We start from the raw sequence: 14,246 nt of genomic DNA, 5'->3' as shown, positions 1-14,246 counted from the left end.
AAGTTCTGAAATAACCAGGGTGAGTATTGAGACTGTGCCTTCAGTGCAAGAACTGGAGGTAAAGGCAGGATGAAGCAGGGTGGCTGAGCAAAGAGCCAGCTTTAGTGCATTCCAGTGTAGAGCCACATCCACCTGGCTGTGACAAGGCCTGCTAGACCACAAGACCATGAAGCCACCAGTCTGTGATGCCAGGCTGCTGCAGGAGGTTGAAGAGAGCTCTTCCAAGTTCTGCCAAGAGGGGGAATTGCTTTTCGGTAGCTGTTGCCTCATTTGTTACTGATCATTGCACTTGTGCAGAGCAAGAAAATGGTGAACCACAGAGCTTTCAGCCTTGCTCTGAGCAGATAGTCACAGCTGTTTGAAAGGTTACTCTTAGAAGGTTGTGTGACATGCATCGATGATTGCGTGTGACCTGGTGGCATTCTGACACTTCTGTATTTCACTTGGCACTTTTAGCACTTCTGTATTTCACTTGGCACTCTTAGCACATTTCTAAATTTTACTGAATTGTCCCTTTGCATAGTAAATATTCAACACGTGAATGAACAAACCAGTCGTGAGAAGATGCTGATGAGTTTTCTGTTTCCCAATGACTGTAGGAGAGTATTGGCAAGAACTCAATGCTTTGACTACCCACGGGTGCACTGACTAAATGGTGAGGCCAATCAAGCATGTGGCAGGGAGGATCTTCCTTCTTATTCCAAGATAAGCTAAAACCTTTGAACAGCGACCATGGCAAACTGCAGCATGCCACATGTACAAGCAGGCTCTGTTCAGAAGGTACATTCGTTAACATTGTTGCAAGCTGATTTCTTTCCAAATGGTTAATGCCCCCTCTTGCCCAAACTCAGTGCTTGCTTCCATTGTCTTCCTGCCACTTTCCAGAGCAGTTGGAAAGGAGGTTGTGGATGACTGTAACAAATGATGTTGTAACTTTTGTCTATTTATTACAATTTCCCATCTGTTGGATCTTCAGTACCTTATTTATTGGTTTCATTTGTGTGGTGTGTGTTTTCTTTTATTAATAGTGCATACAGTGCACATTCACACTCGGAGCATTTTTATGCAAGTTTGAATGTTTCGTAGTTCAGTCTATTTGAAGTGCTTGTGTAAAGTGGTGTTTGATTGTGTACGTGAATACAGAGCACAAGCACTCTTCTGTGGAACAACCAAATGTGGCAATTAAGATGGGATCTGTACCGCAGTAGAAAATATGCATGGAAAAGTCTTAAGAGTTCATTACGTGACCAGAGCATCTGGTTATTGTTATTTGAATCAATTCTTCCAATGAAAACCAAACTTGCAAGGAGTTGTTGCTTTGTATGTTCTTCATTTTAGCTGTTCCACAGTGCTGTCTAAAACAGAGCAGCTCTGATGCAGCTATAGGATACTTCACACTTACATAAAAATTACAACTGAATCTAGTTTCAGTATGCTTTTCATCATGCATTCAATAATGTGAGTGTAGGAAACTATTCAAATACTATATTTTTTTTTTTTTTTCCTATTTTAAAGAAATTCCACTTAGAAGATCTGCGCTACATCTCTGGGTAGAAAGGAACAGATCCAGTCCAAATGTCATTCCACTCTGGTGGTATTATCACAGCATGTTTTCTGTTTGCTTCCCATTCCCTTTGTTACTTACTGCGGCTTTATAAGGGAAAGCAAACTTAACTTCTGCGGGCTGTTTCTGTGAGCTGTATTCATGTCCTGTATTCCTAGGGAGTGTGGAGAAGTGAGCTGTACTCTTGGAAATGTGAGAAAGGGTGTTGTAGCAGCTGGTGGTGTTAGTGGGTTCTAATAGCATGAAGTGAATTGGATGTGGCAGTGTATGCTAGAGATTACCTTCCATGCTGGGATTCCCTTTGGCATAGACATTGTGGTGATATGAGAAGCAGGAAAGAAGGACTCTTCCTAAGTGTGCTGACTCTGTTTTTCTCACCACTGATGACTGTGGTCTGTTCATCAAAACTTTAGTTACACTAAGTGCTGTGTGTGCATCTGGATCATCGTCAAGTATATTCTAGTCCCTTTAGAAGAGATATGCAAGAAAGCAATGAGGTGTGAATGATGCCTGGTGCTTTATTTTGAAATACTTGGTTATTACAGCTCTTTAGTTGCTAATCTCCATGCAGTAATACTGTGTTTTGTGGTGCTTCCAGGCAATCCCTGAATTAGAGTCTGTAACTCCTTGAAGAGTAAAACAGAAAATCCTGCCCCTTTTAATGATTCTTAGGCTGTTTTGAGGAGCCTCTTTTACTTCTAGAATAATTATAGTATCAGCTGGGTGTAATAAGAAGTGACTGGCTGTCTTGGTGGTAGATCTGGTAGAAATTCTTATCCCTGTCTTTGCTGTGCTCATCCAGCATCTGCTGGCAGGAGACACTGTTAATTGTACTGACATAAATGTTTGACAGCCCTCTAAGCTGAAATGGTAAAATTATATAGGCTGCAAACAGATACTTAAAGCCTTTTTTTTTTTTTTTTCTTATATGTCTTCAATTTCCTTAAAAAACAACAAGAAGAAAAGATAATTCACAGTTCCAGTTTAGAGAATAGTTAGAGATGTGCTAGTGCTTTGAGGAAGAAACAGCCTGTGTCTCAGGGTGGAGCAAGAATGAGCAATGAGGGAAGATCTGAGGCTTAAGATCTACTGCTGGTGAAAAATTATTTACGTAACCACAGATTAAGTCCTGAGCAGAAAGGGCACCGGTGTGTGCCCATATGTAACCTTTGGAAGGAGTATCAGGACCAATCATGGAGAAACATAGCAGCACTGCTCTGTATTGTTGTCAGGGGTTTCTGCTTGCAAGCTAAATGCAATGGTGCAATGAATTTGAAATGCTAAAAATTTCAGAAAGCTGCTTTTGCATGCAGATGTGATAATTGATGGATATTTGACAAGTCTATAGAAGACTGTGGTTTTTAATGTGAGTATTAAATCTACTTTGCTTCATTTACCTTTCATCTACCTAAACTGTAGTTCCTGCTCATCCTCAATTTTTTTTTCTCCTCCATTTAATACAAGTTGCTTGCTGCAGAACTACTTAATCCTTCTTCCTCTCAAGTAAATTGCCATGTATTAGTGTAATTATACACTGAGCTTTCATTTTGTTGTCTGCTTCATCTTAGTAGATCAGCAGTTCTTCATACCATGTAAACCTCTGCACTTCAGCATTGTTTTGCAACCTGCTTTGAGCTTTGTCGGATGTGACCTGCATTTTTACATTGGATCCTAGGAAAAAAAAAGGGGGAGTTGAGTGAGTGACCTGCAGGGCACCATATGTGGTTTGGGTTATTTTGACACGAAATTTTGGGTTGGTTTTTTTTTTTTTTTTTGGATTCCATTACTAACTTGATCCTTCTTTTGCTTTGCGCAGTGCACATATGCACAGTGACCAGCGCGTATATACTGAATGGGGAGACTGACACAGAAATAGGAAACACCTTCCTGCCCTGTTTGTATTTAGCACCATTACTGGGAAGTGGTGCATGGAATTTACTGAAGTGTAGATGGCATTATTGACACACGTATTCATGATGAATTATAGTTTTTTAATAGAAAAAAAAATGATATAGCAGTAGAGAATAGCCTACCCTGTATTCTTACAAAAGATGTGAGATCACATACCCTGAGAGAAGCAAATAGGAGATGGGCTCGGAGATGTAGGTGCATTCATGCAATGTTCAGGAGGGACAGTTCTTGACAACTAAGTGTAGCAGTGTGGTGACTTATGAGGTTAACGGCGGCTCGTCAGTAACAGCGACGTTTTCACCTTGTTGCCTGTTCTGATAAAGTTTGTAGCATGGAAAATAAATGCATGAATGTTGCTAAGAGAGATTCTGTATACCTGGTACACAACTCACTTTTATTAGCTCTTTGAATAGGATGGTGACACCCAAACCTGTTGATGATGGTATATAAGCTTTCTCTTCTGTCTGTACTTCGAGCATAGGATGGTGGCTGATTTATGAATTGCTCCCTTTCAGTGCTTCCTTGATCAGCCTTGCATGCTGTGTTCCTACCCTGTCCTCAACAACGGACTTATCCCGCAAGGATGTTCCGTGACACGCAACCCTGTGTTCTTGAAGAAGCAGGTGGATTTTGTTGTTGTTGCAAAGGTTTTCTTGCTAGTTCATCCACCATCTTCAGGTTTGAGTTCACACAGATCTCGTTAGGTGTACTTTTACCTCCAAAGCTCTTCAGTCACTCTTGCAAACCACTCAGCTGCTCACGTTTTTGGCAGACCTCAAGAAGCACCGCGGCTGGGAAGTGATGTAGTGAAACTTCATTTTTCTGACACAAGAGCAGCAGAGCTACCTGCATGTGAGAAGGCTGCTATTCCTGCTTTTGTAGGGCATAGGTTTCTTTAATTAAGTGGAGTGAGTCCTTACCATGTTTGCTCTCAGAGGCTGTAGTTCTGAGTCTGCTACGAGTTGCTTTATAGTGGGAGATTAGTGAAGCCTGCTTCACATGACAGCATAATATTAAATTTAGGTGAATGCCTTTAAATCCTTTGCAAAAGCTGAGATTCAGGTTCTGTCCGTAGGTTCTGTTTCAAAGAAATTGTTTTCTACCCTCTTTGAGTAATCTGTAGGGAAGCACAGTGATTTGAAAATCAACAAAGAAGCGTTGATCAAAATACTTCTGTAGTAAGCAGTGATAAATAACCTTTTCTAACAATGGATTTGTTTCTGCAGTAATGTTTTCCAACAGTCATTTACTGGAAATGATTTTATTCAAGCATTGGAAATGTTGCTGTGCTCCAGTCCTTATTGATCAAACTGGAGTGCGTGTATCAGCACTGAAGACTGAGCTTTTTAAAGCATGTAATAGATGCATGAATGTTTTTGCTTAAAAATCATACAGCAGGGTTGCCTAACACTGGAGAGAAACAAGCCTTACTAAAATGATAAATTCAGTAATTTTAGTTATCCAACATAACTTTATCAACTGATTTCTTGGAGGAAAGTTGCCTGATAGTGACAATGTGTTTGTGAAATACTTCATTTTGGAAAGCTGGCTATCTGAAGTACTTGCAGTATGGTGATATGAGGAGTTAGACTATAACTCCTTGCTTTGTTCACTGTGTAAGGGAGATGTGCTATTGGTTTAATGGTCCTTGTTGCACTGTAATGGGTATTTATGCAGCGTACATGATCTATAAGGATGTACTTTGAAAAGAAAGTCCTTTTGTAGGAGGCAGTATGATGAAGAGGTAGGAAAACAGCTAAATGGTGCAGAAATTACTGCATTTGAAACTGAGAAATCTAATGCAAGGTACAAGTAAAAGGCGACCTCAAGAATGAATTACAGGTTGCAGGCTGATGTGTTTTTTTTTTTTTGTACCAGCTACAGAGTTGAAGGGAAATTGCAGGTAGTGGAATAGGTTTTCTTCAATTCCCCTCCTCCCAAAACAATTTCTGTTCCTGAGGCTTTGCTTCGTGGTATGTCAGTGTAATTGTACCTGAGAATGAAGCCTATGAGGTATGTGATCTGAAAAACCTGAATTCATCCAATTGGCACTGCTGATTGCTCATTAATTGAGAGGCTTTCTAAATGGTTTTATGTTGCACATTAAACCTTAGCCAGAGATGAGTGTTGCTGAGTGCTGTGTACTGCTATCAGTTTTATTTCAGTTGAGAGCAAAAGGGGAAGTTACATCAAGTCTCTTGGAAAGGATGCATTCTCTGAAAGGAATGAACGTGGGGAAAGTTAGCATTAATAGCAAAGGTGTTTGAAAAATAGTATGTCTGCTTGCAGATAATTTTGTCTATGGAGTTTTTGGTTTGTGGCTTTATTTCGGGCAGCTCTCACAACTGGAGTTATCTTAGCTCTTTATATTACAGAGCTGAAAGTATATTAAATTTCTGTTTTGTGAGTTAAGATGTAATGCTGGGTGTATTGGATATACAGTTATTACTTCACTCCTCACCTGCTCCCAGCCACAATCCTGTTGATGAAGCTGCAAGCATTTAGTATATCAGTAGTCTGGTGATAAAACCTTACTTGATTACTTTGCCTTTAGATTTTGAAGAATTCTAACATGGAGATGCTGGTGCTAGGTGAGATTTGAAAAAAATCTTTCACTAATCTGTATTCCTCTTTACTCTTGGAGTAGTGAATTGCAAAAAAATTACAAGCTGACTTAGGTTCAGAGAGAAGGAATTAATGCAGATTTGTTAGAAGCATCTCTTGAGAGAGTAGATGTCCTAATAGCATACGGATCACTTGGGTTCTTCCATGCTGCTCAGTGTCACGAGAGTAAGGGGTCTCTTGGGGCCAGGTGACTCAGTGTCTTGAAGGAATGCATCTCCACAGCTTGAAGGCTTGTAGCCACTCAGTAAACTCCCATTGCAACCCAGCTCCATGTTTCTCACATCAAGGCACGGCAGACTGCTGCCTGCAAGGTGTGTTGAGCACTGGATGGTCTTGTGCCACCTGGTGCCAGTCACAGAAACCGTAGCATTTTGAGTTAGTGTTAGATGGAAACCACTCCAAGTGGCTTGAGAGCCTTGCTTGCCCACCCAGCACAGGCTTAGCACCAGGTTGCTCCTATTTTGTTCCTGGGTTGTACACTCATAATCTGCTTTTGTTTCTGCAGAACAAAAACATGCTGGGTGCTGTTCCTGCACGAGGTGTCTTTCCTTCTCAACTGAATGGAATGTTGCTTTTAAAATTATTCTCTCATCATCACTCATTAATCATGTATGTGGCTACACAAACTAAGCCCTGTGTGTGTATTCCTCAGACCTGAAGCTGATGGCTCATGAAGATAATTCTCACCAGTACTCATTCGTATGAGTGGCTCTGTATACATTTTTAAAAAATTCTTCCCTAAAGGGTACAGTGGAATCAAGTAACTGTTTTTTTCTGCTCTATATAATCTGGTGCATTGTATGGCACCTCTTTGTTTAAAGGCATATAGATAATTTTCTATATGCGGCTGATATTTGAGGGATTTGTCATCAGTCTCTAACATATGTTAATAATTCAAGTATTGTGCTCAACCAAAAGTTTATTTGATTTTTAATTAAGATAATTTGACTTCTATCTAGCCATCATATTTAATTGCCAACCATTGTATTAAAAATTCTGGCAAATTTATAAAAATGGGAATAAACGCAGGTTGTGAGATTCTTACCACTTTTGTAAGCACTTGGCAAGAGGGACATCCTACTGCATTTAATCATGGTGTAGCTGACCTAATGACTATGGGAAATTCTAGCAAGTCTCCCAAAGCCATGTTTTTGAGAAGAAAACAAACCACACACACGCACAAAAAAGAAATGTAAACTTGCAGTAAAGGCCTGGCTTTACCAAATAAAACTCTGTTGGAGTTGTTCTTTCTCAGTAGCGCTGTTATCTTGATCTGCTCCTGAGGGCTTTGTAGTGAAAACTACACACAGGTGTAGGTAAAGAATTGTTTCATTTTTTTGTGTTGTATGTGATCCTGCTTCTGTAGAGTTCAGCCAGCTGTTCTTACGCTGTTCCACCATTCAAGCACTTTTTTATTTTTTATTTTTACTTTAGTATCTCAAAAGACCAAAGCATGTGTAAGGAACTAGCATAATTTATGACAACTTAAAACTGTTTTAGGGGAGGGTATATACTGAACTTTGTGTCTCAGTCCTATCTAACTATCACCTATCAGTGGACTGGGAGATGGCATTTGTGTGATAATTCAAGTACCACCACTTGAACACTAATCTTCAAACTTTTGCTAATCTGCTGGATAGAATGCAGGCGAAGCAATGTACTGCATGTTTCTTCTCCTGCAGTCATTTTGAACCCTCTGAACCACACATGTGGTATTCGTTGGGAGGAAAAGGAGTGCACACATTTGACCAGCATTGGGAGTTCTCACAATTGCCACCTTGCCTAAAGAGATGAAGTGGGAACCCTAACTCAGGAGCTTATAGGTAGTAACTCTTCGATCACTTAAAACCCTGAGCTGTGTTTTTCCAGAATTTGAAAGGTACAGGAAGCTAAGAATAACGTAAGTATTTCTCAGTACTTCTGATTGTATCTTTTTTGCCAAAGGAAAGCTGCAGCAAAGCAAAGTGTAAAACTACAAATGCTGAGTTAATAAAAGTCTCTGCTCTATGCACTGTGGAGTTTTGAGCTGAACACTCAAGGAAGTAGCCTGGCTTTCAAAACAACCTGCTCGCACAGCATAGTTTGATATTTGGCTCCAATATATTGCCAGTGATATGAATAGACTTTTCATGTTGCAGCACGTAAGCAGGATGAGAATGTGAATCTACTACAGCAGTTGGTGAAAACAACATATGTTTAGTTTTATGAAGACTTAAAGACAGATGGTGACCCACAGGATAATTATATAACAACCAAAATTCTCTTAACAAATCTTTTTATAATAGTTGTGATAATTACTCATAAGTAGCCAGTCATTTAAGTCTTCCTCTGTTTCACAAATAGGGTAGAGATCTAGTTTGGCCTCACGTAAACTCTTGGCTGAATTTGTTCTTTAGTTTGACTTTTTTTTTTTTTTTTTTCACTTGCTTTGCTAAAAATGAAATCATGCAAAGAAGAAACATTTCAAGTAATGTTTCTACTGTACATGATCTTGTTCAAGTCTTCCCTTGCCCTCCACAAAAGGCACAGCTGATGTGTGTTTGCCCAATCAAGTGAAAAAAAACTGAAAATGTCACTTCTCCCTTACTTACACTTTCAGGGTTATTTTCTTCAAGGATTCTGATTTTTTTTTTTTTTCTTCTTTTTTTCCTTCTCCAAATTTCTGAAGGGATTAATGTTTCCCTAAGAAATTGCTTGCTGCTTATTGTCCTGTAGTCTGCTTTGGAAGAATGAAAAACAGAAGGAAGATCTGTTTTCTGGGAACTCCTGGCTTCCATCCAAAATTTTAGCCTCTTTTGTTCAGCTGTCATCTTGGCTGCCTCCTGCACGCCTTCTGAGTGGACTGGAAAATTTCAGATATCTGGAAGAGTTTTCAGGATTGGGAATGAACTGGACAACCAATTCTGAGTTATAAATGTAGCAGCCCTTGAACCACCAGTGGCCCTGATCTGGCATCAAGATGAAATGCCTTCCAGTAAGAACAATTGCCTTTTGTTGGGGATTTTCAGGGGTGTATTTAAATAAAAATATCCTTTCTTTCCTCTCTAAGTCTAAGCCTTTCAGTATCCAGTAGCTCACAAACCATCTGTTTTATATGTCTGAAGAGCAATTGGCCAGCTAGACACAAGCCATGACTCAGGCCTTGACTGGTATGATCTTTGAGGGAAGCAGCAGAAAGAATTTTTGTTACATGTTTGTGCTGATGTTCACTTACCTAGCTAAGGTAATATCTGGGGCAGGAATTCTCATACAGGTTACTTTAAGTGGCCTGACTCAGACTAAGGAGATGTTTCAGAGGAAAGGAACAGAATTCTGCGAATGTATTCTCAGTGATACTTACCAAAATAGAAGCATATATTGAGTACTGGCCAATTGGTCTGTGAAGTGTGCTACTTATTTAAAAGCCTCTTTGTGTGAAGCTGTATCCCCACTTTCCCCAAAGGAAGCATTGATAGCTTCCTTGCTAGCCATGGACCTATACCAATGAAAACAGATTAGGGCTTGAAAAAGTAATCGTAGGAAATACAGCAGCAGAAGTACTTGAGCAAATGCCACTACAGTTTCTCAGCTGGAGAAGTACTAGCACTGTGTTCCTTTGGGACAGCACATTTTATCCTCAGTGGTTAGATGAGTCAGTCAGGCCCTTGACAATGTTACTTACGTGTGTTATGTGAAGTTCCACATAGCAAAAGCAGCTCAGGGCTGAAAAAATACTAGAAGGAGCTTGTGTTAGCCAGGACATTACTCTCTGAAAACGAGATTGTCTTGAGAGTCTGTCATGTGACCCTACGAACAGAGTAACTTTATTTCATGCTGTTTTCCAACAGTGGGAGCCCTGAAGAAATCCTCTTGAGCAGTTAGCTGGGAGCTCATTAAAGGCTTCTGCTTGCTAGAGCTCTATCTATCCAGGCAACGATCCTAGCCTTTGTAAGTTAGTGAACCATTTTGATAATAATAAATAAAGGAATACTTCCCTTTCTAAGATCAACTAATTTACTAATTAAAAAAAAATCAATTTGTTAAAATTACTTCCAAAATCTACCTACTTTTAAATTTTATCTTTAGGGGAAAGAATTCTCCTAATTTTTTTGTTGTTTCAGTGTGGAATTCTTTTGGTTGGCTTGTAACCTGGTTTGTTTCCTTGCTCTGTGTGCAGAAAAGCTTCAGCTCAGATTCAGCTCTTGGCTCAAACGAGGAAATAAACAGAACAGAATCTTTTGCATACCAAGCAAGTTTCCAAGCAGCTGTGCTCTTGATTACTCTGTGGTGATAACTTTCATGGTTATCCATCAAAGAAACTTGTCGATTTCTTGCTCTGGAACAGAGATCTTTTGTTAAGTTTTCATACACTGGTAGGGTATGAAAACATTGCCTTTTCTAGGTCAAGGATATTTTTGCTTTAACACTTGAAAATGTTCTTTTATGTTATCCATTTGAATTTTTTGCTAATTTCTAGGTCCTTCTCTGACAGTATAGAACCTAATTGTCAACTGTAGAATCATTCTGAATCAGCATTGTCAGCAACTCATAAGGTAGTTGTAGGATGTTGCCTTTGCTTAGCTGTGTTAGACAACAAAACTGCTTTCATAGAGCTGACCGGTGGATTATCTATAAAGCTCTCAAAATGCTTGCTGATTGGCATAGAGTTCCTTCTTGTTTCAGAGCTCCAGGTAACAGTTTGTCTCATTATGGGCTTCAGCTTCTCTGTTCATCAGCCCCATAACTTCAGCAGTCTGTTGTCTCATTTGTTTTCATTTGCATCTACTAAAAATGGAATGACTCACATTGAGTGTTAATATACATAGTGAAAGATTAAAACCTGTGTTCTGTGGAGTTTTCTTGTCTTACTATCCTTTGATTCTTGGCAGCTGTAATTTAACCTAATATTGAGAAGATTTTGGACTACTAATTTTAAATATTTTCTGTGCTTGTGAAAACTAATAAATGAGAACCTTGAGTAATTAATAACATCTTACTAATAGCTAGTGGTAAAATATAATTATCACGAGGTCTGTAAAACAACCTCGTGAGTCAGTGGTGCAGTATTTTGAAGACTGTTGTTCTTTCGTCCTGAGATCTGTGAAAAGGCTGTAAGGGCTTCAAGTGCTATTGCTCCTTTTTACTTGAAAAGAGTTGAGTGTTCATGACCTGGAGAAGTAGAACACCACTCTTTATCTTCACAGGTAGGAAAAGCCCCACTGACATTGATCGGTGGATGGAGATGCATTTCTTGCATACAAAATGTCAGATAAACTTTCATCAGTTTTCACTTTACCATCTTTTCTGGAGTAGTCTGGGAAGATGGCACTTTCTTCCTCTTAGAAGATTCTCTAGCTTTCCATCCTGACTGGAAAAGTATTATTATTATTCACACACTATTCACATGTTTCTTGCAAATTCTCATTAATGGTGAAATAACCTGACATGTAGTAGGATAATGCATGTATCTATGCGTGTGTTTTTGATTTATGTATAAATTGCTTTATATCACAGAAATTCTGTGGTGTTTCTTATTCTTGGCTTTGCTTCTTTCTTGGACCATTTTGTAGAATGTTTTTTTGTTTTTTTTTTTCCTTGAAAATTGTCTTTTTCATTCAAGATAGAAAAAAAGTCCTGAATGTTCCTTTATAAATGTGACTGTAGCAGGCACCTGTCATATTTTCAAATTATCTTTTATTTCCCTCTGGTAATTGAAATATGTCTTTCTGTGTTGTATTTTTCCTAATGAGAGTGGGGACTATGATCAATGAAGGAATTATGGGATAAAGCAGTGCTGTTGCAAATAAGCTTTGACAATAACCTCTGTGTGTCTTACGTGTGCCTTAGAAATGTCCCTTTTGGGGAACACCTGGAGAAGGTTACAATTTACAAAGTTGATATTATGGTGACCAATGTGACAGCTGCTAGTATTTTGCAATAGCGTGTTCTCTCAGATTTCTCCAGTTGTTGCAGTTTGTATATTTTTGGTAGGAGTAATATCTCAAAAATAAAATAAATCTCTGCAAGGCAAACTGTACTTGTAAATATTTATTTTATTCTAGACCACTGTATTGTGTGGAAGGAGCAAGGTTTATGAGAAAAAGCTTATACATGGGACATAGTTGGGATGTGATTCAACACCATGAAAATCTATTTAACAATTTTAAACCTCTGGTACTTAAGAGGATCTATTGTCTTTCCCAGTCTGAAGACAAAGGCAATCGTACAGCCAAGAAGAGCCTTGTTCGGACGGATGAACTTAGCTCCCTTTTCGACCTGGGGGCAAAAGTAGGATCATCAAGTTTCTCAAAGTGATCATTTGCGTATGGTAAAAATTTATTAAGTCTTTTATAGCAAGGGAAAACAATCCCACCTTTAAAGAATAACACTGAAAGTGTTGATGTGTAAAGTATTATCTTCAGTGTAGGCTGCTAAATTGGAGGTCTCGCACTGGTTTCCTCAGTTTGCACTGTTTTGTCTCAGTCAAAAAACCTTTCAATACATTCAACTTGTTCCTGCCACATGAGCTTTCAGCTCAAAAGCAAAGAATGTCTATTCATTGAAGGCGTAGGAGATGGGGTGAGAGATGGCAAAATAATTACAATGACAGCTTGTAAGTTGATCTATAGGAACTTTAGTTATAACTTATGTACAAGATTTTTTTGTGTGTATTTGCCTTTGCAGAATTTTTAACCCTGTCCTGTAGCTTGGATCTCAGAAAAATACAGCAAAGATTTGATGCCGCATCTTTTGTTCTTTTGTTGGTCTAGTTAATACAGTCTTTATGGTCAGACTATAGTCTTTCAAGAAGGCTTACTGAGAGGTCAGAAACAAGTCATCCCACTGTACAGGAGTATAAAGCATTTCAGGGAAGAGATGTTTAGCTAAGCAAGGAGATTTGGCGAGCTCACATGTGAGAAAAGAGCATAGAGGAAACAGAATCAAGGACAGGCAAGACAAAGTGTGCAAAAGCCTCCTTTGGGCACCAGGATGCTACCAGGGAAAGCTAAAGTGTAGCTGAAATGAAAGCTGGTTAAGGACAGAAAGGCTGGCAGGAAGGGTCTCTACAAGTTTACCAGAATCAAAAGGAAGTTCCAAGAAACACGTCCCTGTTGTTGAATAGGGAGGTAGCTTAGCTGTGTCTCACCCAGGGAAGGCCAAAGTACTCAATGCATTTTTGGCCTCAGTCTCCCAAGCCTGTGGGCGTACTGATTCAGGCTGGGGAGGAGACTGCCGCCCTTCAGAGAGCAACAGGCGGGGATTCATCACAGAATATGAGATGTTTTATTGTTCTTCTGTTAGAAAGCTTTCATTGATGTCTCATCTAAAACCTCCTTGATTAAGTTTCAGCCTGGTGCAGTTTGGGTCATGAATGCAGACCACAGGTTATTCCCTCTTTCTGCAGTGTTTACCAGTTCTCTCTCTGTCGTGTTTTTAAATAAAGATCTTAAGTTGTCTCTTCCTTCTTTTTAGGCCAACAGTCATTTCTTTGCTTTCTTAGATGCTCCAAGTGATCCGGGTCTTTGCACAAGTACCTAAAACCAGGTGTAACACCTGGCTAAGCCTTACATGGACTAAATATAACGTAAGGATTACTTTGTTTGGTAGGCTAACTTACTTCATTTATAAGCTCTTGTGAGAAGTGTGGTTCCGGCATGAGACTCTTATTGTTGACTCATTCAGCTTACGGTTTACCACAGGTGTTTAAACAAAGATTAACAGCAGCAACAACAAAAAGTTTGATGATATTATCTCAGTAAAGAAGTGGTGTTTTTATGATGCTAGATTTGCCAGCGAAGCACACTGTTACTGTGTCTGAAATTGCAGAAGTGCTTTGCTTCTGCTCTCCTTGAGCAAGAAAGCTAAGGGAAGTGTGGGCTTCTCCCGAGAAAGGTGTAAATGCTACATATGAATATGGGACTTCGAAATCTGGGCAGAATTTTTTTGCAGTGAGTGTCGTAACGGACATCAGTCATTTGTGTAATCCTGCCTTGGGTGCTTTTCTGAGGAACTGCCATGTGCCAGGTGTTCTTAGAGCTGCACTTCTGCACTTGCCTTCACCTGTTAGAAAGTAACTCCCTAACGCTGTCTGCTCTGAATGGATTATTTAATTCTGTCAAGATTTCTGTACTCTGTTAAAAGAAACTTGAAGTCACATTGTAAGTGC

The 14,246-nt window shown here is 39.3% G+C and overlaps 1 protein-coding gene across 2 annotated transcripts in view; it reads left to right on the top strand.

The window, feature by feature from the left end:
* Nucleotides 1-14,246, top strand: part of TSPAN5 (tetraspanin 5) — an 82,515-nt gene that overhangs the window by 23,278 nt on the left and 44,991 nt on the right. Inside the window, exon 1 of one of the 2 annotated variants that reach the window (XM_085222945.1) lies at nt 718-780. The exons of the other annotated variant lie outside the window; for it this stretch is intronic. Within the exon in view, the coding sequence (XP_085079071.1) occupies nt 733-780 (48 nt within the window). The 5' untranslated portion in view covers nt 718-732. Of the gene's footprint in view, nt 1-717; nt 781-14,246 lie in introns of those variants that run through there. 2 annotated transcript variants of the gene reach the window in all.

The sequence above is a fragment of the Meleagris gallopavo genome, chromosome 4 (genome assembly GCF_905368555.1).
Source record: "Meleagris gallopavo chromosome 4, MGAL_WU_HG_1.1, whole genome shotgun sequence".
NCBI classification, from domain to species: domain Eukaryota; kingdom Metazoa; phylum Chordata; class Aves; order Galliformes; family Phasianidae; genus Meleagris; species Meleagris gallopavo.
The sequence above is the reverse complement of the archived record's forward strand: the minus strand, read 5'-3'. Positions and strand labels throughout refer to the sequence as shown.